This window comes from Oncorhynchus keta, chromosome 5, assembly GCF_023373465.1.
Source record: "Oncorhynchus keta strain PuntledgeMale-10-30-2019 chromosome 5, Oket_V2, whole genome shotgun sequence".
NCBI classification, from domain to species: domain Eukaryota; kingdom Metazoa; phylum Chordata; class Actinopteri; order Salmoniformes; family Salmonidae; genus Oncorhynchus; species Oncorhynchus keta.
Genome location: NC_068425.1, coordinates 18,119,650 through 18,143,501, shown reverse-complemented (window position 1 = coordinate 18,143,501; position 23,852 = coordinate 18,119,650). Strand labels below are relative to the sequence as shown.

Below are 23,852 nucleotides of genomic sequence, written 5' to 3'. Positions count from 1 at the left end.
GACCCCGCCCTCATTGTCGGCATCCTCAACGTTCTTCCGCTCTAGAGGGGATGGCAGCAGAGGAAGCTTAACTTTGCTGACATGAAGGAGGCTCTTCCTTCAGTCTCTCTATTGGTTGATTAACCCTCTCTGTCTACCTGTCTGGGACTAACCACTGGGACTAACCATGAAGCACGTCTGGGGTTCTTATCTCATGTTTGGTTCACTGCAACAACGACAATGAGGACGATAGTACCATTGTTACACAGTTACCATTTTCTTTTCAGATATATAGACATTATGCTTGAACGTAAATCGCATTAATGCACTTTCTTGAACCTCAAAGAGAACATTATTTATTTATTGATTTACATCTATGAAACAAGAAACAAACAAGTACCTGTCTTGTCTATTAAAATAGCTTCCATACTTTCTCTTGGATGATGAAAGGGAATTGAGTCATTATCACGTCAATGACTGCTAGATAATGGTACATGTGGGTTATGTGAAGCGGCTCTATTTAATATCATCACATGAATCATTTTAATCTCTTCCCTCCCCCTCTCTCTCCTCCATTTTAACCTCTCTTCTTTCTTTCTTTCTTTCTTTTCTTTCTTTCTTTCTTTCTTTCTTTCTCTTCTTTCTTTCTTTCTCTCTCTCTCTCTCTCTCTCTCTCTCTCTCTCTCTCTCTCTCTCTCACTCTCTCACTCTCTCACTCTCTCACTCTCTCTCACACACACACAAACACACACTTTCTCTCTTTCTTAGCAGAGGCAGTCCTTTATTGGACCTATTGCAGACACACCTACAGGAGTGTCCATGAGCTGCACCTCTATTAAACATACCCCCATTTGTGTAATTGGCCCTCAGCAGCAGTAAAACAAAGTACAGGGTGTTTTGGCCTTACTCAAGAACCGTGCAGGTGTGACTGACTGCGGATCAGCAGGCCTCATGGAGGACTCGGAAGCAAGAGTCTAATTGCTGGTTCTCAGTTTCCTCATGTGAGAGAGAATGGTAGAGAGATAGAAACATAGAGACAGAGGGGGGAGAGAAGGGCACAGACATGGAGGGTGAGACAGTGGGGGTTGTGAGTTTGGGATGGCGGCAAAGCATTTGCATAAAGGACAGGGCAGTGTGCCCGGCTGTGGAAAGGGTTGGCATCACGCCTCACCGACTGGCAGAGGGAAGACTGAAGAGAGAGAGAGAAAAATGAGAGATGGAGAAAGACAGAGAGAGGGGGGTAAATTTAGTCAATAGTGCATCCCTTGTTCAGAAAGAGGAGGGCCCTGGCTGTTGGCAGGAGAGCTGGATAAATCTCTAGTTTGATTGTGTGCTAGATTGCCCCTTTATTTCTTTGATTGCAAAGCGTTCAACACTCTGCAAGAGTAGTGTGATTCCCTGTTTGTGCATGTGTGAGTTTTTTGTTCAAGCCATGATTGTCTCCTCACATGTTTCTCAGTCTATGCTTATATGTAATCAGTACATCTTGCAATTTAGAGTTGCTTGTAAAATGCTAACTCTTCCTAACCCTAAAGCACATTATTAGTAAGCTGTATTATCCTCCATGGGTTCAAAGCAGACCCTGGTTTAGACAGTTCTACTGCCTTACCCATACCTAGCCAATGTAATACTACATGCTAATTTACTGCATAGGCATTAATATATCCTCAAGACAAATGGACCACAGAACAGAGAAGGAGACCGAGTCATTTGCTGGTGGCCTCTCCCTGCACTCCAATCAAAATACACCCAGTCCAAAGTGGACTCCGCCCCACAGACAACACTCCACGGGTCTGGCTCAATCAGAGAGGACCCCAGAGTCACAATGCTGCAGCCGCACTGGCTGCACTACTGATGATGTCATAATAGTAGAGCGTGAAAGGGACGATTATCTAGCATGGGCTTGTTATATCTGTCCCTGGGTATGACTAGCTTGTTACCCATAAAGCCTGTAGTTACGACAGAGACTGTAATGATGCGTCATACTGTACTCTCAGGGCATATGTGTTTTTTAATTACTAGACATCCCATTGATTTCTTACCCTGCACTGTTTGAAAGTGGAATAAAGCCCTTTAGCTTAGTTAAGCAGCAAGTTAACACATGAACGTGAGATCCCTCTTTTCATGTAGTGTTGAGATTCTGAATCAAAAGGACATGTAGTGGGTTCTATTTAGACTGTGGAACGTTGTTCAGATCTCTGAGCTCTGGAATGAGTCACAATGCTCATAAAAAGTTCTCCCAACTACATGAATTGGGCCATAGAGATAACAGTAGGCAATGTGCTATGAATTAAATCAGGCCCTATCAAGTTAAAAAAAATACTTTAGATTTCTGAAAACAACATTGCTTTTTGTGACGGACATATTCAGTGAGCTGCCAAGTAAATTGTCATTAGCCATATATTTTAGCCTTGCAGACCATCGTTTGTGGGATTGTTACCAGGGTTTAAGGAGATTAATTGAGATTTAATTGGTGAATGGAACTGTGGACGTTATTTTCTGTGATGAATACATTTCAATTTTAATTCACAACGCCAGAACTGATTGCTAAACAGTCCTTCCTTTAGTGTAATCATGTCCTCCAGAGGTTCAGTGTTTCTTAATGGAGGCCGACAGCGGCTGGGTAGCTGTGGCCCGTCGACTGCTCTCTGAGGAGATAAACATGTTGTCTGGTGCAGAGTCAGCCAGCCTGTCACAGCACGGCGTGCCGCCAGCACCGTCACTGAAAGCAGGGCGGTGGTTTCCCTATTCAACTAAACATTCTTTCTAGACAGCGGTGTGGGGCTAGGGGGAAGAGGAGGGACAGGAGAGGGGGGGGGGGCATGTGATGAGGTTCAAGTGGAAACCTCAAGTGCTACTACTGCTACCCTCATGAAGGCAGACCTTGTGGTGATATGCCTTGTCCTCTGTACAGTAGCCTTCTCACCGGTTTTAAAGGGTCTACTCACTAGTATGACATCATTAGCCATCATCAGTATTGTTCTTTATGTAAACATACTCATGTGTTGCTAAATTTGTTTAAAATATTTTCCTGCACATCCTGTCAATAATATCCCATCGTTTCTCTGGAACACGAAACAAGTTTCAGCCTGCGTTATAACTAAAGGCAGAATAATATCAATTTGATATCTCTGTACACCATTACGAAAACAAAATGGTTTAGATCATTGGGTTCACCTGGATCTCAATGTTTTCAGAAAGGTTTCAGGTCTTGACATGGCACACAAACATTTTAATGTTAATTCAGGCCGGTGCTGTTTGCTTAATGATCCTTGGCTTGATTTGTTCTTTAAAGCTCAAGATAAATATTCTGGGGAGTCTATTGGAACCATACCTCGATATCTAACACCGCCTCATGAGTACTCCAGTCAACTATGTGGTAGTGCAGTGTGATATAGATGTCAGTGGTACTGTGGAGTGGGCTGGGGAGAGGAGAGGTCGTGGTAGTACTAGCCCCTGCAGCAGCGTGGTGTGGCTGTGAGGTGACGACCCTGCGTGGGGCTGGAATGTGCCGTTCGTGCCTCCCTCTGATGGCTCCCCGGCCAACCCTGGGCCTGTGAGCACGCAGCACCACAAATTGCTTGCAGATTTTTCACACATAGTAACGCGCTGGTTTGTAAACTGAGATAATTACAATGAACGCTAGCGCTGCGCTTCAAAAGCCTTTACACATCACTTGCTTGCCCACAGAGAGAGTAAGATTGTGGGGAGGGTTTTGCTTTTTCCCCTTTAGGTCGAATTTTCACTCTCTCCTTATTTTTCTGGTTTAATGGTTAACAGAATTGTTTACGCTGATTACAATGGAGAGTTACGAGGCTGGCACTGTACTCTCACTGTAGCCTATACTAATCACAATGGAAAACACTGGAGGTAAATGGGGGGCTCAGTAGAGCTTTAGCCTATGTCCTCAATCCCGAAAGAAATAGATTTTAACCCAGATGCGGCAGCTGATAGTGAGGTATTGGGAGGTGAATGGATGGCACTGGTACTTACAGACATGAATGTGTTAAAACAGAGGATTGACAGGACTTCGGAGGAGATCAACAGGAAAGTAGGGGTGTGGGTGCGTGGGAGAACGTGCTGACTGACAGTGTGCCAGTGTCACTGTTGGCATATGCCGCCTTTGTCCCTTACTCACCTGCACCCTCAGAGCCATGTAGAGACTGAACCCAAGGAGGGCATGCCAACGGGGAGGGGGCAGACCAGACTGACACGCTTACCTGTGGCAGAAGCCAGGCAAGGACACACACCTACTACCCTCTGTGAATGGCAAAGCCTGTATGAATGGCAACTTGAGTGTATATGTCACTTTGTGTATATGACGTTCATGTCTGTGGATGTGTTGGTCATTTAGGGTCTATATGTTACATGTACGTAATGGCTCTATGGGTCGTTCTGGCTCTGACAAGGCTTGCTTACTTACTACTTAGGTTACATGTACATATTTGCACATAAGTCTGTGCATATAATTTGGATGTCCCTGAAGTGATGGTGTGTCAGTACACTGGCATGCCTACGTGCCTGGGCTGGCATGGCATCCCCCTGCGGCCATGTGTCTCTCACTCACCCAGGAGCTGCTGCATGTGTCTGCCTGGCCTGGCTGACTAAGCCTCCACTGCCGCCCGCCCTACCTCTTCTACTCTGTTGGCCCGGCAGGGTCAGGGTCTGCCAGCATCTAGGGTCAGGGACACTCAGCTGGTCAGGGGAGGACAGCAGTGAGCCACACCAGGCCCACATCTCTCTAATGAAGAGACAGGCTCTCAGGTTATCCAGACAGACCATGGCATAATTGGTCTAATGAGATGAGAATGAGGCCTGTGCTGCTCAGGTATCTTTCTACCATGGTTAATGGATTGTCTGGTTGTCTGACGGAAGACTAAGTTGTTGTTTGTATGGTCAGAAACATTTCAGATTGTTCTATTTGGCAAACACATTTCTGAGACATTTTTATGCATTATCATTGATCCTAGACAATTGTATTCTGTTGTAAAACGTGTAATACTGCAATGCATCTATTATCAAAATATAGACCTATTCGCCTAATGTTGTTGATGTATTCAGTTGAATTGTACATTTTTGAAAATGATTTAGAAATGTCATATAAAAATGCATTTTGGGCAGTATTTTAGGGTCCACCACTCCTTCGTCAGACGCAATTCTCCTTGGAAAGCCTAATCATTTTAAGCAAGACCATTGTGAAATGATTGCATAGAACACATTAACGGAAAGTTGATGATTGCATTTTTACCACAATGTTTTATAGAGATTGCAATCGATTTCCTTTACTCTGCTATTGACCTATCCCACTGTGCAAAATCTGGTTGAAAATCTGGTTGAATCAACGTCGTTTCTCCGTCATTTCAATAAAATAATGAATTCAATGTGATGACGTTGAATCAACGTGGAAAACTGATTGGATTTGCAAAAAGTAATCAACGTAAGGGAATTTCTTATTTTTTACAACCAACTTTTACCCTATATTTTTGAGGGGTTTAATAGAGAATTCACGTACTCAACCAAATGTAATTTAAAATTAAACGTTGAACTGATGTCTGTGGCCAGTGGGATGGGCCTGCCTGAAGTATGAGACAACCGCATATCTTATCTGGCCTTGACCATAGTCAAGTGTCCATTTATAATGTTGGATAATTAGCCCGATATTGCTATTGGAAACACAGATACACTGTTTAATTTCATTGTTTGATAACCTTTATGAATTTGTATTATTCACATGTCGCTAACGCAGGATCGCTGAGAGGCTAGGCTACCTGCCCCTTCTGTAAATGCTTTTAACATAGAGTCCCTCCCCGTCGTCAACTCTGCTAATGGCCATCTCTAAAGTAGCAGAGGTGTTCATTGGAGACCTCTCCATACCACTCTCACGTTGTGAGAGAAAAACAAAAGTTGTGTTTCAAGTGGATGATTCACCATATAGGTATCCAGCAAGTAATGACAATGACACCACTCGTCTGTTCTCAAAGTTAGAGAATAGGCTGCTGCAAACTGTTTGTGCTCACCTCTGCTCTGTGTACAGGGACTCGCACGCCCTGTGGAACAAATCACCCCTTGACATCGCTGTCCATGTTTCCCTAAAGCCAACGAATAAAACCCTTTCTGTATCCGATGCACACAAATGGCATCCAAGTAGGCCTACTAAATGTTTTAAACGAAAAATGGATGGTTGTCAAACGCGTAAATTCGCAAAGGTTTAATTTCACTGTAGTTTACTCAAAGTTGTGCTGCCTGCACTCATTGCCTATTCGTTTTCAAAGAACGTTTCATTGCTGTCTTGGTGTAGGTTTGCACTAAATCAGACAATACAGAAAAACGTCTTAACGGCTTAAAGGCTTATTTGAAACTTTTTCAATTTACACTTTTTGTTGGAGTTAATTGGAAAGGAGTGCTTAGACGAGATGTGAGTGTTTTACTCCCTTTCCCCCTAGTCTTGGATATATTGTGTTAAGAACATTTACAAGAAGTTCAGATAATGATTATACAAAAGCAAATTCCACATTATGTCGCTGGACAAATTCTTTAAATGTTTATGCTAATTAAGTTTCTCTTCGGGTTCGTACAAAATTGGGTGAAAATGGGGTGTAAACCTCATTTACATTTGTATTGAAGTTCTGTTATTCTGTTATTGTTCATATTTTGTCACCATAGATTATGCTCATTTGCACACACTGTATATAGACTTTTCTATTGTGTTATTGATTGTATGTTTGTTTATTCCATGTGTTGTTTGTGTCGCACTGCTTTGCTTTATCTTGGCCAGGTCACAGTTGAAAATGAGGACTTGTTCTCAACTGGCCGACCTGGTTAAATAAATGTGTTCTCAACTGGCCTACCTGGTTAAATAAAGGTGAAAAAAATGCTTAACTCAGGAAAAAATTGCGGATTTGAAGATAACAGTGGAAAAAAAGGTTTATATTTTGAAAAGTGATATGAGTATAAATTATATATTTTAGTTAGGCTATAAAGGAGCACATTCTGGGATTTTAAAGGTGTTTGTTGGTTTTTCGATTATTAGCCTTTATCTTTTAAACTTCCCGCTGTATGAAGAAATCAAAATCGAAACCATTTGTTGAAAACATAAGGACTCTTTTTATTATTTTACAACAAATTATTTCATTTCCTCCATATTCATTACCTCCATACCTCCATATCATATCCCTAAACCTAAAGGTTTTTCTCTGCCAGTGAATTTGCTGAATATGTTCATATCAACGAAAGTCGCACACTTAGCCTAGACATAGGCCTATACATTTCCTAAGCATTTATACTTATGAATTTCCGTATCAAAATCAAATCAAATCAAATGTTATTGGTCGCCTAGACATATTTAGCAGATGTATTGCAAGTGTAGCAAAATGCTTGTGTTACTAGCTCCAACAGTGCAGTACTATCTAACAATTCACAATACACACAAATCTAAAAGTAAAATAATGGAATTTTGAAATATCTAAATTTTAAGAACAGCAATGTCGGAGTGGCATTGACGAGAATACAGTAGAATACAGTAAATACATATGCAATGAGTACAACAGTATGTAAACATTATTAAAGTGACCAGTGTTCCATTATTAAAGTGACCAATAGAATACAGGTGCTGGCGTTCCTCAAAATAAGTGAAATGTACAAGCAACACACTTTGAAACAACTTTCTGGATTAAACTTCGGAATACTTATCCAAAGTAGGCCTACTGATGTATGAAGAAAATAGACAAAAAATTGGAAAAACTGACACATAGTCCTGACCTAACTAAAACATCATAGAAACTTCCAATCCATGTAGAAAGCCTACATTCTGTCTGAAATAAAAACCAGGCATATGTTGTTGTTTTTTATGAAAAAAAATGTACCCTAATTTATACAGCAGTCTAATTGATCCAATCCTGAGTTCAATGTTTCCTGATTTTCCATATAGACTTGTGTAGCCCTTCTTTTAAAATGCCAGTGAAAGAGTTCATCTGCACTTGGCAGGTCTCCTTCTGTCATCCAGACGCAAAAAGAATCGAGAAATACAAGTCCAAAAGTGTTTCTCCATGGATGTAGTCACGTTGAACATAATAATATAATAATAATAATAATAATTATTATTCTGTTATGTTAATATAATACACATTGTTTTATTTGTTTAACTGAAACACTTTATTTTTGTATAAATTGCATGTTTAACTTGTATGAGGCAACAGGTAGAGTTGCCTATAACACGTGCTATGTGAGTGCAGACTCTTCGCCTCTGCTAAAATATTATATTCGCACAACTTGGAACTAACGTTTTTGAGTAGGTTAATGGGCTACATTTGGTGTCTATGCTATTGAATAACATGTTTTATGTCATGTTTTTGAATAGGCCTAAATATATAGGCAATTGCTCTCCCATGAAAGGGCACATATCCCAATCAATATTCTCTTGAATTAACAAATCAACACATTTCAACTGGCCTATAAGCACACTGAAGTATTTGCATACACTATTCCCAACACTTACAGGGGTAAATATAGTTTACTAATGAGTTTGGCCATTCAGAGATTTTCCATCCGTGAATTAATCACTTTCTATACAGCCTAGGCAAGGCCTAGGCCTATACCTATATTTATGCAACCAATTGTATTGTACAATTTAGTCGATTTTAGCCTGCCAGTTTGGATTTTTAGCTACATTTATTTGTAGTTGGCAGGTTTTATTCTGCTATTATTAATTGAAACTGGATTTTACTGACGGTGATAAAAGTGGCACAAATGGCTCAGCTGGCGGGAGTGCCAAACAGTCTTTCCAGCTCCTTCATTTCCGCCGTCCTCTTGGCAGACTCCGATGATGATGTCTTCACTCTTTAAGCATTAATATTGTAAAGTGCGCGTGAGGAAAAAACAGTGGCAGCATATTTGTGGTCTTGGCCCAAAGTCTTAACTTCACTATTTTTAATGAGTTTGAAATGTTTTTCAATAGGCTAGATCATCATATTTTGAAATGTAGTCTACTGTGAATATGGCAGAAATCACTATAGTGGCATTTGGCCTATATCATACCATGGCCTGTCTGCTTGTTGTAACACAAGGCATCGTGGTGTGGTTAGTTAAGAGTTCACACTGGTCTGTAGGCCTGATGTTTTTCATGGTCTTTTAGGAACAGTCATGAGCAGCAGGTCTAGGTGGGGTCAAGTATTCGTTGGATGAGAGCCTGCGCACCGCATGTTTCTGCTTCCTGTCAGTCCAGACATGTTATTGAAAATGATGACAAATAAATGAAATGAGAGACACAAAGGTAACCATTTGAGATACTGGTTGAAAATAAGCGATAAAAATGGCAGGGCTAGCTCAAGCAATTCAGCAGGTAGCCTGAGAGGAGCCATTTGGAGCTTTGTTGGTGAGTAAATAAATGTAGGCCAATCATGTAAAATGAGCGAAAATGTCTGTATGATACCACATTTAGCAATTATTGATATCCATAGACTGTACCTTTGCTCATTGGAGAATGTAACATGGTGCCAATGTGAAGGCAGAGGCCTATGCCCTAAGGTTTCAAATGGGTACAATTTCCCTTATTTTAGCACCCCAAAAGCGTAATACTTCCAGATCAACTGTAATGTCAATACAATTGTAAAGCACAAGTTCTCCCCTTTCCAACAGAATCAATTACATGACCTAAACACTGCCCGTTTCTGCATAATTTAAGCAGGCAATGAAAGCGTGATAATGAGAAGAAGAGATGTTGTGTGGGAAAATAGCTTTTTCTTCACGATCTGTCAACTTATCCACCTTATCTCCTCTAAAATTTAAATAAAACACTATAAAGTTTATATAATGTGTCATTCCATACCTATTTGAAGGAATGTGTCGAATTTGAATTGGGTTTTAGGGGCGGTGCTAAAGTGATCTTAGAAGTAAACAGGGGCTTTGATGATTGCATGCAATGATGACACAAACAAATACCCTTACCCGTCACTGTCCATTTCTTGTTTTTAAAGGATGAGAGAAGTGCTACACCTGGTGGAGAGAGATTGTAAGACAGAAATAGTTGCTTTATGCGTGTTGTAAATTACGACATGACACGTCTAGATGTAATGGAAGGTCTGTTTTTCAACTTTTCTCCAATACTATAGAGTAGAGGTTGACCGATTAATCGTAATGGCTGATTAATTAGGGCCGATTTCAGTTTTCATAACAATCGGAAATCTGTATTTTGGGCGCCGATTTTTATAATTCATTTATTTTTAAATATACCTTTATTTAACTAGGCAAGTCAGTTAAGAACACATTCTTATTTTCAATGACGTACAAGACGATGGGTTAACTGCCTCGTTCAGGGGCAGAATGACAGATTTTTCAAATTCAAGCTCAGGGGATGCAATCTTGCAACCTTAGAAGTTAACTTGTCCAACACAATAACGACCTGCCTCTCTCTCGTTGCACTCCACAAAGGAGACTGACTGCCCCTGTTACACGAATGCAGTAAGCCAAGGTAAGTGGCTAGCTAGCATTAAACTTATCTTATAAAAACAATCAATCATAATCACTAGTTAACTACACATGGTTGATGATATTACTCGATATTATCTAGCGTGTCTGCGTTGCATATAATCTGACTGAGCATACAAGTATCTAACTATCTGACTGAGCGGTGGTAGGCAGAAGCAGGCGCATAAACATTAATTCAAACAGCACTTTTGTGAGTTTTGCCCAGCTGCTATTCGTTGTGCGTCAAGCATTACGATGTTTATGACATCAAGCCTATCAACTCCCGAGATGAGGCTGGTGTAACCCAGTGAAATGGCTAGCTAGTTGGTGCACGCTAATAGCGTTTCAAACGTCACTTTCGCTCTGAGCCTTCTAGTAGTTGTTCCCCTTGCTCTGCATGGGTAACGCTGCTTCGATGGTGGCTGTTGTCGTTGTGTTGCTGGTTCGAGCCCAGGGAGGATCGAGGAGAGGGACGGAAGCTATACTGTTACACTGGTAATACTAAAGTGCCTATAAGAACATCAATTGTCAAAGGTTAATGAAATACAAATGGTATAGGGAAATAGTCCTATAATTCATATAATAACTACAACCTAAAACTTCTTACCTGGGAATATTGAAGACTCATGTCAAAAGGAACCACCAGCTTTCATACGTTTTCATGTTCTGGCAAGGAACTGAAGCGTTAGCTTTCTTACATAGCACATATTGCACTTTTACTTTCTTCTCAACACTTTGTTTTTGCATTATTTAAACCAAATTGAACATGTTTCATTATTTACTTGAGGCAAAATGTATTTTATTGATGTATTATATTAAGTAAAAATAAGTGTTCATTCAGTATTGTTGTAATTGTCATTATTACAAATATATATATATTTAAATCATCCGATTAATCGGTATGGGATTTTTTTGGTCCTCCAATAATCGGTATCGGTATCGGCTTTGAAAAATCATAATCGGTCAACCTCTACTATAGAGCCATTACCATGTTGATCAACGCTTGAATAGAAACCTAGTTCACCCGATTTTGAAGTCAACACAGTCGCTACAGTCCCATTCGTTTCCTTTGTAGCCTCGTTTGAATGTTGCGGTTGTGCACATTTGTATGGAATGGGGTGAGTTGGCAATTTCTCGCATGGAATAGCCTTCATTTCTCAGAACAAGAATAGACTGATGAGTTTCAGAAGAAGGTCTTTGTTTCTGGCCATTTTGAGCCTGTAATCGGGAGTTGTTGAGAGTAGTCTTCTCTTTTCAGCAGTAGGTATATGTTTCCTAAACTGAACATTATTCCTGCGATTGTATTTTGAAATGTGCAAAGGCAAACCTACAGCCGCAACCAGCCATAGAAATATAATCCATATATGGCTGTTCTCATTCAAGTCAGGACTGGAAGCCATTGCTAATTTATCCATGAGTTTAACAGTCAAATTGCCAGAGTAAGAGGTTCCGAAACCCTTCTATGTCTATGGCCACAATGCAGCAAGCTGCATATTTGGCCACGCATGCTGCACAAACTGCGACCTTCCCGATTGTAGACATACAGAAAACTGCCAAAATAATGGAAACGCTTGAGTAAATGAGGGATACAAGTATATGTTATGGTGTGCAGTGCATTTTCCTGGCATGGTTTAGGTCCACTTGTAGAATCTATCCCAAAGCGCATTGAAACTGTTCTGGCAACTCTTTGTGGCCTAACACCCTTTTAAGACATGTTATGTTGGTGTTTCCTTTATTTTGGCAGTTACCTGTATGTGCTTGTGATAACACTTTATACACTGTTTTTTTTAGAAACTATTGATCCTCTGTGGCTAAATTATGCTCTCTGGTGTATTTTCAATATTGAGAGTGGACCCAGCCCCTGACTCACACTGACCAGTCACATTTATTTATTATACATTTTATTTGTAATTGTTTTATTCATCAGTTACCCAATCAAGTCAGGGCCCCCAGTTACCCGTGGGCCCCCTGCGTGCTGTGATTGATTTACTTTGAAGATATACCATAAATCACCAACACAGATTTGCGCTGCCTACTTTATTAAGAGTCTGAAAATAGGACTTGCTTATTTTTATAGAGGTGAGGTAGGCTGCAGTTTTCAAAATTCCGATACTAAAGAGAGAAATGCATTGGGAGCAGTGGCTGGCTGGCATAATTGATTATTGAATAACAAAACAAGAGATGGAGATACTGAAGATATGGGGGAAAGGAATATAGCTAATTACTGAGGGTTTATTTGTTGTTGTATGTGGGTAGGTAGGAGATCATCATTGAAACAGAGCACTGCTGACAATGAAGGTTGTACACCTTAAAGGACAAGTGCAGTAAACAAATAATCAGTGTTTATATATATTTCCACAATATGTGGAATACTGTGAAATTGTAAGAAAATAATGATAATTCCCTTTTAAGTGTAAGAACTGTTTGGTGAGATAGAGTTTTGGCCTGCAATGTGACATCACCTGGCGGTAAATTAGTTAATAGTCAATAACAAACCCACACATAGGCACAGACGTCAACTCAACGTCTATTCCACGTTGGTTCAACATAATTTCATTCAAATGGAATGGCAACAATGTTGATTCAATCAGTGTGTGCCCAGTGTGAAGACAGTTACGAACCTCTCTGCCAATAATAGCTAGTTTTCAGTTTCGCTCCTCACTTAGACCACTGCTTGAGCAGCCTAGCAAAATTATTGCATGAGAAATTGCTCTTTGCTAAGAAGCAATTTTAAAAAATATTTTTACAATTTTAATTGAAAACAATCACAGTAATGTACTTGATATAATATTGAGATAAATACGGCTTCATTGGACCTTGAAAACCACATCACAGTTTTGAATGTGGGATATTTGCATGATTAAACTGTATCTGCTGTAGTGCTTCATAGGATGATTATGGTTTTAACAAAAATGTGCAGGTAGTCTACTTTGCTTAGGTCCCTGTACTGGAAACCACTCTTTTCTTTCATGAAGGCCTAAACCGTTATTGTCTTGATTTCCAGATAGTGTCTCATCTTTTTTGTTCTCCCTGTATCAATATCCTGTTATTTTTGTGTGTGTGTGAGTCTTTGTATTTTATGCACGTATGCAGGTACATTTGCTCACCACTCTCTCTCTGTCCCTCTCTCTCTCTCTTTCTCTCTCTCGCTCTGTCTCTCTCTCTTTCTCTCTCGCACACAGACTCAGACACAGACTCACACACACTCACCCTATAAAGTATGTGTATCTTCAATTGAAATGTTCCTCTTATTTTAATGTCAGTTTTGTCTGTCTTTTGTTAGATGCTCATCGTGATCTGCCACAATGGGTATTAGAGAAGCAACAGAATTGAACAGAAACCCAGGGATATATTGTCCTTTATTGTGCATTGTGACAGTTGATGGGTGTGAAGGCCAGACCATCTTGAAGCCAACTACTAAATGCTGGTGTGATGCTGTCTTCATCATTCTAAGATTAAGCAGAAATAGTGCATGATACTGCATCATATTAACTAAAGATTAGATTATATCGGTAGTACAGAGTGAGCGTGCACTAATACAAATGTGTTTTACATCATCTTTGTTGCAAATGTGTTTCACATCATCTTTGTTGCAAATGTGTTTTACATCATCTTTGTTGCAAATGGTGGACCAGAAATAGAGACTTTCTTCCATTTTACGGCAATTACGAACCCTGCAAACTCAACCCAAAGAACAATAAGACATCCACTTATTCAGACCGTTACAGATGCCTCTGCAAACTGTCCAGCAATTGTAGAAGAAAGAGATGCATCATGGAGGCAAGGCACTCATTATTAGTCACAAACATGGACGACACAGCCATTGGAGGCTTTTGAGAAATCAAGCTCAACGATTTATCTGCAGACTCTCCTGTTATTGGACTGGTGTTGATGAGATTGGGCTGAAAGCGCCATAGCGACAGTTGTACCGGAACAGTACCCATTTCCCACCATTGTATTTCTCATTTGCCTATTCGATATGTTGGTGTTCCTCCTTTTACCCTCAAGTAAGACATGCAGTGTACTGTATATGCTTTGGTTTTAAAGCACCCAGCGTTACATTGATGCATCTTCTCTCAGGGGTGGGAAAAGGGTGGGTTTTGTTCCCCCTCTTTGTTCCTGTGGTAAATCCAAGACCAGCTGCCGGTTGTGGGGTCTGGTGGGATTTTGGAGCTGTGTTTTTCTCTTGCCATCCTGTGCCAAGGTGGCGTTACGCAAGCAGAAAGAGAGGGTGGGGGTAGTGAGATGAGGCAATGGCGGCCATACTGGAGATTGAAGCAGACTGAAGGTAGCTAGGATTGGTGTACGAGAAATACATGTCCCCTGAACTTTGCCTATGTGTCAGATAGGAACTTGGCGATTTGGCAAAGTGTGCGCTGTCGGACAGGACTGCGTACACTCTTTCTCTCCAGCTCTCCCTCTCTCGCTCTCCCTCTCTCATTCTCTCTCCGGCTCTCTCCTCTCTTTGCCACTAACCCCCTCCTTTCTCCTTTCCCTCCCTTTCAGCTCTTGAAGCTAACGCATTGGCTGGGCTACAGGCATCTTGTTGCCAAATAGGTGGGCCCTACTCGTGTTGGCAAAGGCTCAAGCAATGGTTAGGGAAAGAACGCGGAGAGGACGAGAGACGGCGAGAGAGAAACGAGAAGAAAGAGAGAGTTGGAGAAAAAGGAAAAAGAAGCAGCACTCGGCTTTGCCAGCGGTCGTACGCGCTCGTCCAACATTGATTCGGTTCTCTCCTTTTTTTCCTATTCTGTGCTCTGCACTCCCCAGCCCCCCCGCCTGTGTGTCTCTCTCTGAGTCGTACACGGGGCCTTACAGATCTGAGCAAACACCACTACCAATTACGCTTTGCCAAGGATTTTTTTTGCTTTATTTCCTCCTTTTTTGGGGGGAAGCGCAAAAGAAGAGTGTTTATTTTAAGTGTGTCTATTCCAATTGTTATATTTAGATAATTTCTGTTCTTAAATATCATTCACTATTTCTTTTTTTTAACCATATTTCCATTATTTCTCAATGTTAGTTTTCTTCTCTTTAAATTGGGGTATTTTGTCTTTCCGTCCCAGATTTAACCAGCGATCCTTTGCGGCATTACGCTGTGACCCCCAGAACACCCGGGGGGTATCTTGTTTTGTTTAACTTTGTTCCACTGCTTACTGTGGACAACTGGAGATTCCTGAGATCTTCTGCTAATTATCTTTTTACCCTCAAGTTTTCATCTGCAAATTTTTACACCTGTTAAACCAGCACTTGCTGTACATTTGTGAGTGCGGGGGAAAAAGTGGTGTTGGAGAATTCTTTTTCATTTTGAACGTTGTGCCAAATTTATGATGAGAGTGCAAAATGGTAACTACCAGACCGTCTGTCTTCCTATTGCAGTGTGTTTTTGTGGTGATTTCTGTCCTCTTTCAATTTGTTGTTGAAATGTGAGTCTGGTTAGACTTCTTTTGCATGGCAGCAGGAGAGATAGGACATGGTATGGCAGATCTTTTAGCAGCACATTTTAACAGTGGTCTTGTGGTGGCTAAGATTGGCGGTGAACGACCGGTGTGTGGCAACCCTGGCACAGGAACACTATGGCGAGATCTAGGCATTGTCGCTGAGCGATGTGTAGTGAAGGTATTATAGTATAGCTGAATAACTTCTCCTTTACAGTGGATGTAAAAAGAAAAAGTGTTTGCTCACTTTGGCTTGAATTTTTAATCTCGTTTGTCTTTTAAATGTAAATTAATCTGTTATTACAGTTTAATATAGTTTTTAAATGTGCTTTCAGGTTATATTTTTTTTGTAAGAAGGACAGGACCAGTAATTTACTATTTGCATTGTAATTGTATGTATGTACCTACAGTATTATTACATTTTTGGATATGATTATTATGATTATTATGATTATTATTATTATCATTATTATGTCAGTTAGTGGTATTGTTGGTAATGCTAGCCCTGTCTAAGTTAGTAGTTTCTGAACTGAATCCCCTCTATTGGCAGTGCATTAAAATTCTATCAAAACAGGAATTATTTTGGGGTAAAATGTCAGTAAATTGCCTCATCGCTCTTCTATCTTCAATAACTGATCTTCAGCTGCTTGCATGACACCATACTGCATGAGAATAACAGAGCACCCTCTCTCTCTCTCTGTCTCTCTCTCCCTCTGTTAGGATGAATTTCATCCCTTCATCGAGGCCCTTCTCCCCCATGTCCGTGCCTTCTCCTACACCTGGTTCAACCTGCAGGCACGCAAACGCAAGTACTTCAAGAAGCACGAGAAGAGGATGACAAAGGATGAAGAACGCGCAGTGAAGGACGAGCTGCTGGGTGAGAAGCCCGAGATCAAGCAGAAGTGGGCGTCGCGGCTGTTGGCCAAGCTCCGAAAGGACATCCGGCCCGAGTTTCGTGAGGACTTTGTGCTCACCATCACAGGCAAGAAGCCCCCCTGTTGTGTTCTATCCAACCCCGACCAGAAGGGCAAGATCCGCCGTATCGACTGTCTCCGCCAGGCCGACAAGGTGTGGCGGCTGGACCTGGTGATGGTCATCCTGTTCAAGGGCAGCCCCTGGAGGCACGGACGGAGAGCGGCTGGTCAAGTCGCCCCAGTGCTCCAACCACGGCCTGTGCGTCCAGCCCCACCACATCGGCGTGTCCGTCAAGGAGCTCGACCTCTATCTGGCCTACTTTGTCCACTCACCAGGTCAGTTGGTGAACGCCTTACAGCTTTCTCTGTCTTTTCACACAAATACACACACACACACACACACACACACACACACACACACACACACACACACACACACACACACACACACACACACACACACACACACACACACACACACACACACACACACACACACACACACACAGGTCAGTTTGTAAAGCCTTTGCAGCCACACCTAAGCCTTGCCAAACCCTGCTCCTCCCCGTGCACCACTAGACCAAATGCTAGCCTGTGATAAATAAAGAGAATCGCCTCCAAGTGTAACGCCTTATCAACATTACAATTATAATACAGCACATTACAGAACACATTTGAGACCACTGACACACCGTTTAGTTTGTGTGTTGTTTCTGAGTTGTGTATGTGTCTTTAAATGTGTGCTTATCAGAGATAAAGTCTGTGCTGGTAAATTTGTTCAGGTGCTTGTGTGCAAATTTGTCTGAATTTAAATATGCATGTTTAGGGGTGTGTTGTCTGTAAACAAACACATCTGCAAATGTGTTTGTCTCTGCGTGTGCTAATGTGCACAGTAATTGTCTGGCTATAAATGAGTGTCTTTAAGGCTGTTTTGTGTGTGTGTGTGTGTGTTGTGCGGTGTGTGTGGCGTGTGTGTCGTATGTGGTGTGTGTGTGTGTGGTGTGGTGTGTGTGTGTGTCAGTAGCAGTCTGTCGTGTGTCTGTGGGCTGAAGAGCGTGGTGACAGCTGGCCCAGTCCCAGGTTGTTTGGGAGGCAGGCGATTGAGGCAGGGAGAGCCGCCCCATCTCCAGCCTCAGCCTCCCGCGCTCTACTCTCTCTGGCACCTGGCCCACCTCACAGTCAGCCCTGCTTCGGTCCTTCGCCAATACACACTCGCTCCCCGCTCTCTCACACACACTCTTATAGCTTATACACGGAGACTCCCATACACTAATGCAAACAAACACACACACACACATGCACACTGCATACAGAGACAACCCTTCTCTATATTAGCTCGTCAGTTTGGTTTAGTTTGTTTATGCACTTTTTATTTGTCCAAATTCAACACAGGTGTTTCCTCAACAAACTTTATATGATACTCTATAAGCAGTCCTTTTTCATCAGTTACTTGTATGGAACATGTGGAGACTTACTTTGGAATGGAAAATGTAATGTTGAAATAGAGGAGACCCCGGTGTCAAGGAAATGTATAGAATATATTGAATGTTACGTTTCTCTTAGTCTGGTGGATACACAGAGCCCCCCCATGTCGGAGGTCAAATGTTCTGCAGAATTTTAAAGATGAATTTGTCGTTTATTATATATTAGCTGTATAGATAGCTTGTCTTGGGTATCACAAAAATAATGCCAAACTTTGTTTTGTAAATTATCTTAAATAATAATAGTAATAATAATATTATTTTTTCAATAATACATTTGAACCTGTCTCTGATTACACAAGTTAATTTATATTTTTCTATTCCATGACTTTGATCATGAGAAAAGCAATAAGGACTGCATGAAATAGTTTTGAGTCTTGAAATAGCACATTTCCATGTATATGAAGTAACCTTGCAATTTCTGTCTGACAATACATTTGTTGTTTGAAGATTTTGCTTTTGGCGTTCATTATTTTCTATAACTGAACAGTCCACTGTGATCGTGCTGAAACAAATCTTCCATTTGTTTTCTGTGTTTCCTATTGTTGGTTAGCAATGAAACACTCAAGTGAAAAGTGTTGTCAGGTATGCTGTGGGTGCAGTTAGTTGATTGACTCACGTATGGGCTGATGGAACCCTCACGTCCGTAGAACCCTCTCCTGCGTTGGTTATCCATTAGTATAAGGCTAAAGAAACGTATTGTCTTACACCAGGCAAGCGTACAGTTACAGAGCCCTAATTCTGCTTCTTGGCACCGTGATGCTGCAGGCCTCTGTGACAGAGTACCCCATGCCGTGTTCTTTTCAGCACAGTGTGTAACTCAGCGTCAGTTAGCTGGGCCTCTGTGAGCTCGTCTTCCTGTTTCACAATGTGCTGCCGCTAACCCAGGCTCAGATTAGCTCCTTGTGAAGCCGCCCCTTAGAGCTTAGCTCTTTTACCCTGTGCCAGTATTCACCAGTCATCCTGATACTGTTTTACCCTTCAGTGTGTTTGTGTGTGTGTGTGTGTGTGTGTGTGTGTGTGTGTGTGTGTGTGTGTGTGTGTGTGTGTGTGTGTGTGTGTGTGTGTGTGTGTGTGTGTGTGTGTGTGTGTGTGTGTGTGTGTGTGTGTGTGTGTGTGTATGTGTTTACGTATGTCAAGATTAATTTATTTTCTGAAACTTAAATGGTTGCTGCAGTTCAGCAAAATTAAATATAGTATTCCTTCACTTCCCACTGGGCACAGACGTCAGTTGAACGTCTAGTTTTGGTTGAGTGAAGCTAACATGAATTCAACCCCCAAAAATCCACAGTGTCATTGGATTTAGGTTAAAAGATGGGTAAAATAGGAAATTCCCTTACATTGATGATTTTTGCCAATGCAATCAACGTCATCACATAGAATATTTTGGTTAAATGATGTGGATACAACATCAATTATTGTACCTTTGTGCCTCTGTACAGGGTAATATTCCATCATAAATCATTGTTTTTGTTACCTTTTGTTGAAATCGTTGTTTCCCTGCATCTTTGTTCACACTCATGTCAGAGAATAGAATTTTTTTTAAAAGCTGGGTCTAAGCTGCCCATGTTGGCAAATGCACAAGTATTTCAGGCCTCCTCACTTCTACAGAGACGACATAGAACTGTCGGCTGACAGCCATAGGCTCCACCTGGTTCTCCTGCCCATGCTTCACCACCGTAACACCTCAACAGCAGCCCACACTCCCTCCACTGTACACTGCAAGAATGAAAAGTACCATCTTAAAAGCACGAACCAGTAGAGCCTCTGAAGGAGCTGGGGTTAAAAGTCCACTGAGTGTAGGGGAGAAAGGGGGAACAGTGAGTGGTTCCATTCTAACCTTTGGAGTGGCAGCGTTACCGTTTTATTCTTAGCTCCCAGGGTGTCTGTGTCTTTCAGAAGGTATCAGAGTCCAGGCCTTATCAGTGCATCTGAGCCGTCGGTGTGCTGCAGTTCTCCTGCCCACTGATGTCACCGTCGCCAGCTGCAGGTTTTCCCTGCAGTATGAGTGACAGGAGACTCCTCTCCTCCTCTGCAGTAGTGCTTTTGTCCAATTATAGACTTAGGCCTTATGGGCGGGGCAGTGAGGGCTAGCTATTACTGATCAAAGCAGCTTACACTGCCGCTCCACAGCTGCAAGACCCCTTATCAAAAGTATTTTAGACAAATACCTGGCTGTTCACCCAACGTAATGCAATTGCATTTAACCTGTAAGAGTGAGTCACCCAGGACTGGTTGTCCTGAGGTAATTCCTGATGCTGCTGATGATAATGGTTCAGGGATGTGGAGGAAGAACGGGCTCATCTTTGATCAGATGTTGAATAAAGCACGGCTCAGCCAGTCAGGCCCTGCCAAGGCCCAGCTCAGGTCACTGCGCGATGGGAAAAGTTCATGTTTTTGTGCGGTGTGTTCCATATTTGTCAGTCTGATGAATCGCCGCTGTTCCAGGCTTAGTCATGTTTGGAGCGTGCTCCCTCTCATACGGCTCTCATTACTGCTCTGTTATGATAAAAATATGTTTCTGAGTGCACCCCCTAATCTGTCCACCATGCTAGGAGAGATCTTGTCCAGGGATGTGCATTGTTGGGTAACTGACCTATGCCAGCTCCACGGTGCGGTAAACTCTGGCGCTGACCCACCGGGACAACGAGCCCATCTCCATCTCCCAGACTCTCCATCTCGCAAACCACGGGAGAGAACAGAGAGAATGATTTAACCAAACCGAACAAAGAGAGTGAGAGCCTTGGAGACCGACAGAGACTTAAGACTTAACACCCTGTCAACCTTATCTATCGTACAGATTTAATATGATTTGCACAATATCCTGAGCTTTAAAATGAGATAATGGTATTATCAGATTTTTCGAATGAATATGATGTTGCCAAATATGACGCAGTATTTTATTTCACAAAAAAATACAGCCAGCCCTTTGCGTCTTTGTCTTTGTCTATTATGAAGGCAGGCCTGGGAAGGTTTGAGGGTTGTGGATGGGCGTTGGTCCTATGTTCTCTGATTCTGCTGTTGCACCATTCTGTCTCATTCTGTCTCTGTCCCTGTGCCCAGACACAGAGAGAGTATGGATGGGACCACACAGTCATGTGGATCCTTTAAGTCTGGGTACGTCATGCTTTGGCCAAGAGTGTTTGTCTCTCAGATATAGGGTCATGAAGGAAAAGCGGTGGACGTTAAAAGTATTTTAAAAAGAACCATGAGTTTTACAGGAAAAAAGATCTGCTCTTTTCCTTGGCCGATAAACAAACTGAACTGCAGACTTCTGGAAGAAGAACAGAACTGTGTTCCTCCAATGTTCTGGCATGGGTCTGTAACCCGGGCCGACAGAGAAATACTGAGAACCGGCGCGACGGGGGCCACATTCATCTCGTGTGAAAAACACCCCGTGAACGCTCTCAATGGAAAGTTTATATGCTGTTGTCATTTGAATAAATGCACCAATAATGTTTGAACGTCGGCGAGCCACTCATGACATAACAGTGTCATTGACATAGTGGCGTTTTTAATATGCAAAGGGTGCAGGGATCTCAAACAGCCTAGCTTGGCCCGTCTTCAGGGCCCTAATTTTCCCAGTTCCCTTTTTGTGTGTGTGAGGAGCGCAGAGTGTATGGAATCCCTGGTAAACAGATTATTCGAGGGTGATAGGAAGTCTGAGGAATAGATGAAAAGACTCAACCCGTTAGGCGGTTAGGATTGCAGGGACACTGTGCGCTCCTTAACCACTTTTACCCATAATTCCTCCATAATCACAGTGCATTTATTGGCTTGTTAGTACACGAGCATACTTTATCACAGTATCCCATTTTCTTTATAAAAACAATACATTCACAGTGTCACTGTTTCCTTTAGGCATCTTGGTTTTAGCTGTCCCAAGAAAAATGGTGTTTGTTTTTTAAATTTCGTATTACAAATAATTTTTTTTTCTTTTTTTTTTTCTCTTAATTATGTATGATTTTGTGCTTATCATTTTATTTTTACTGATTTAAAATGGACACATATTTACCGGAAATACTTAAAAAAATAGTTATCGTAGTTAAATAACACATTATAGCAAGTACAGCATCATGGGCACGGAAACATATATAATTGTTTAAAATAAAATATGATTTTGTTCATCTTCATCTGAATGAAAAGAGGGGCTACAAGGAGGATGAGCTGGGATGTTTGTTTTTGTATTTTTGTATAGTTTTTGTCTCTAATGCTGTGTCGTCTCACTGCTTGATTTCTTATAGCCTTTTGTACAGACGCCAGGCATGAAATCTGTCTGTCCCCAAAAACATATACCCACGCAGGAGGGGTGGACTGGCCTTCCTCAGCTCCCTGTGCCGTGGAGCGGGGAGCGAGAGAAGGGATGAGAGCTGCCCGCCCAGTTCCCAGCCAGATTCTGATCCGCTCGCGCTCGGCCCAGTAGAGCAGAGCCGGGGAAAGGCTGCCCTGTAATTGGGACAGCTCTTTCCGTGCGGAACCCGGGACAGTGGAGGCACAGACAGTCTGGGAATACTGATACGGGATCTCTATCAGTATGTTATTTACTCCCTATCAAATTCTGCCATTTAAATAGAGTAGCAACATAGTTTCCCCAAAATTTTTTTATGAGGACTCTAAATATTTCATTCTATATCTATTATTATGATTTATTGTATTATTGTTAGTGGTATTATTAGTAGTAATTGTGGCCGTAGTGACATCACTCAATCTAATGTAATGTAAAAGAATAGCTCTAAATACAGATGATGCAAAATGCCATGGTGAAAACAAAGAGAGGCAGGGCAGAACTCAGTGTGGCTGGTTGGCAGCGTTTGGCACCCAAAGCTGCAGCTCTGTTTGGAAGGTGCCAGCTTTTCAAACCGCCGCACAGCCTCTGCCAGCCTCTCCTTCTGATCCTTTCTTTCTCTCGTTTTTAACCTTTTTTCAATGGTTTCGATGAACACTTCCCCCCTTCGCGGCCTCATCTCCCTCCGCCATGTCTGTGGCTTTTTTAGCGAGCCGAGGGAAATATCAGCGCTAAAATGTAGATGATATAGTATATTATTTTATATTTATTGACCTCTTTATGTTTCATAATATATTAATCACCATTTTTCAAACAGTGATACATTGTGAGAATATTTTCATATGACTTTTTAGTGTTGATACTTTCAGTGTGATTGTGCTGTAAGGGATACTGATCCAAAACAAAATGGAGGCTCATTCTCAGATCTTGCCCAATGAGAAAGGAGATAGACTTCATGCTAAATAACAAAATGGTATTTACTAAGTAACAACAGTAAACTGCATAGTAAACACGCTGTAAAAATAAATCTATATTCAAAATAACATAAAATAGTAATTCTTTATAGATTATTTTCCCAGCTGCTATAGCATTTTTTTCACATCTCGCAGCTGAACAGGGAGAGAGAGAAGGTGTCTTGTGAGGGGGCGTGATGAGGGTTTGACAGGCACACCAAAAAAAAATCACAATTGACGTGTGTTTGCATCTGCGAGCGAGCCTCAAATCCGTTTGGACAGAGACCTGGGCCTTCATGGAGAACATTCGGTCTGAATGATGGGAGACCGTAAAATGATGGTTG

At 41.6% G+C, this 23,852-nt stretch overlaps 1 protein-coding gene across 1 annotated transcript in view; it reads left to right on the top strand.

Annotated features, from left to right (window-relative positions):
* LOC118365805 (nuclear factor 1 X-type-like) overlaps positions 1-23,852 on the top strand; it is a 188,116-nt gene that overhangs the window by 81,752 nt on the left and 82,512 nt on the right. The window contains 2 exon segments of the mRNA XM_052518915.1: positions 16,596-16,990; positions 16,992-17,125. Of these exon segments, the coding sequence (XP_052374875.1) occupies positions 16,596-16,990; positions 16,992-17,125 (529 nt within the window).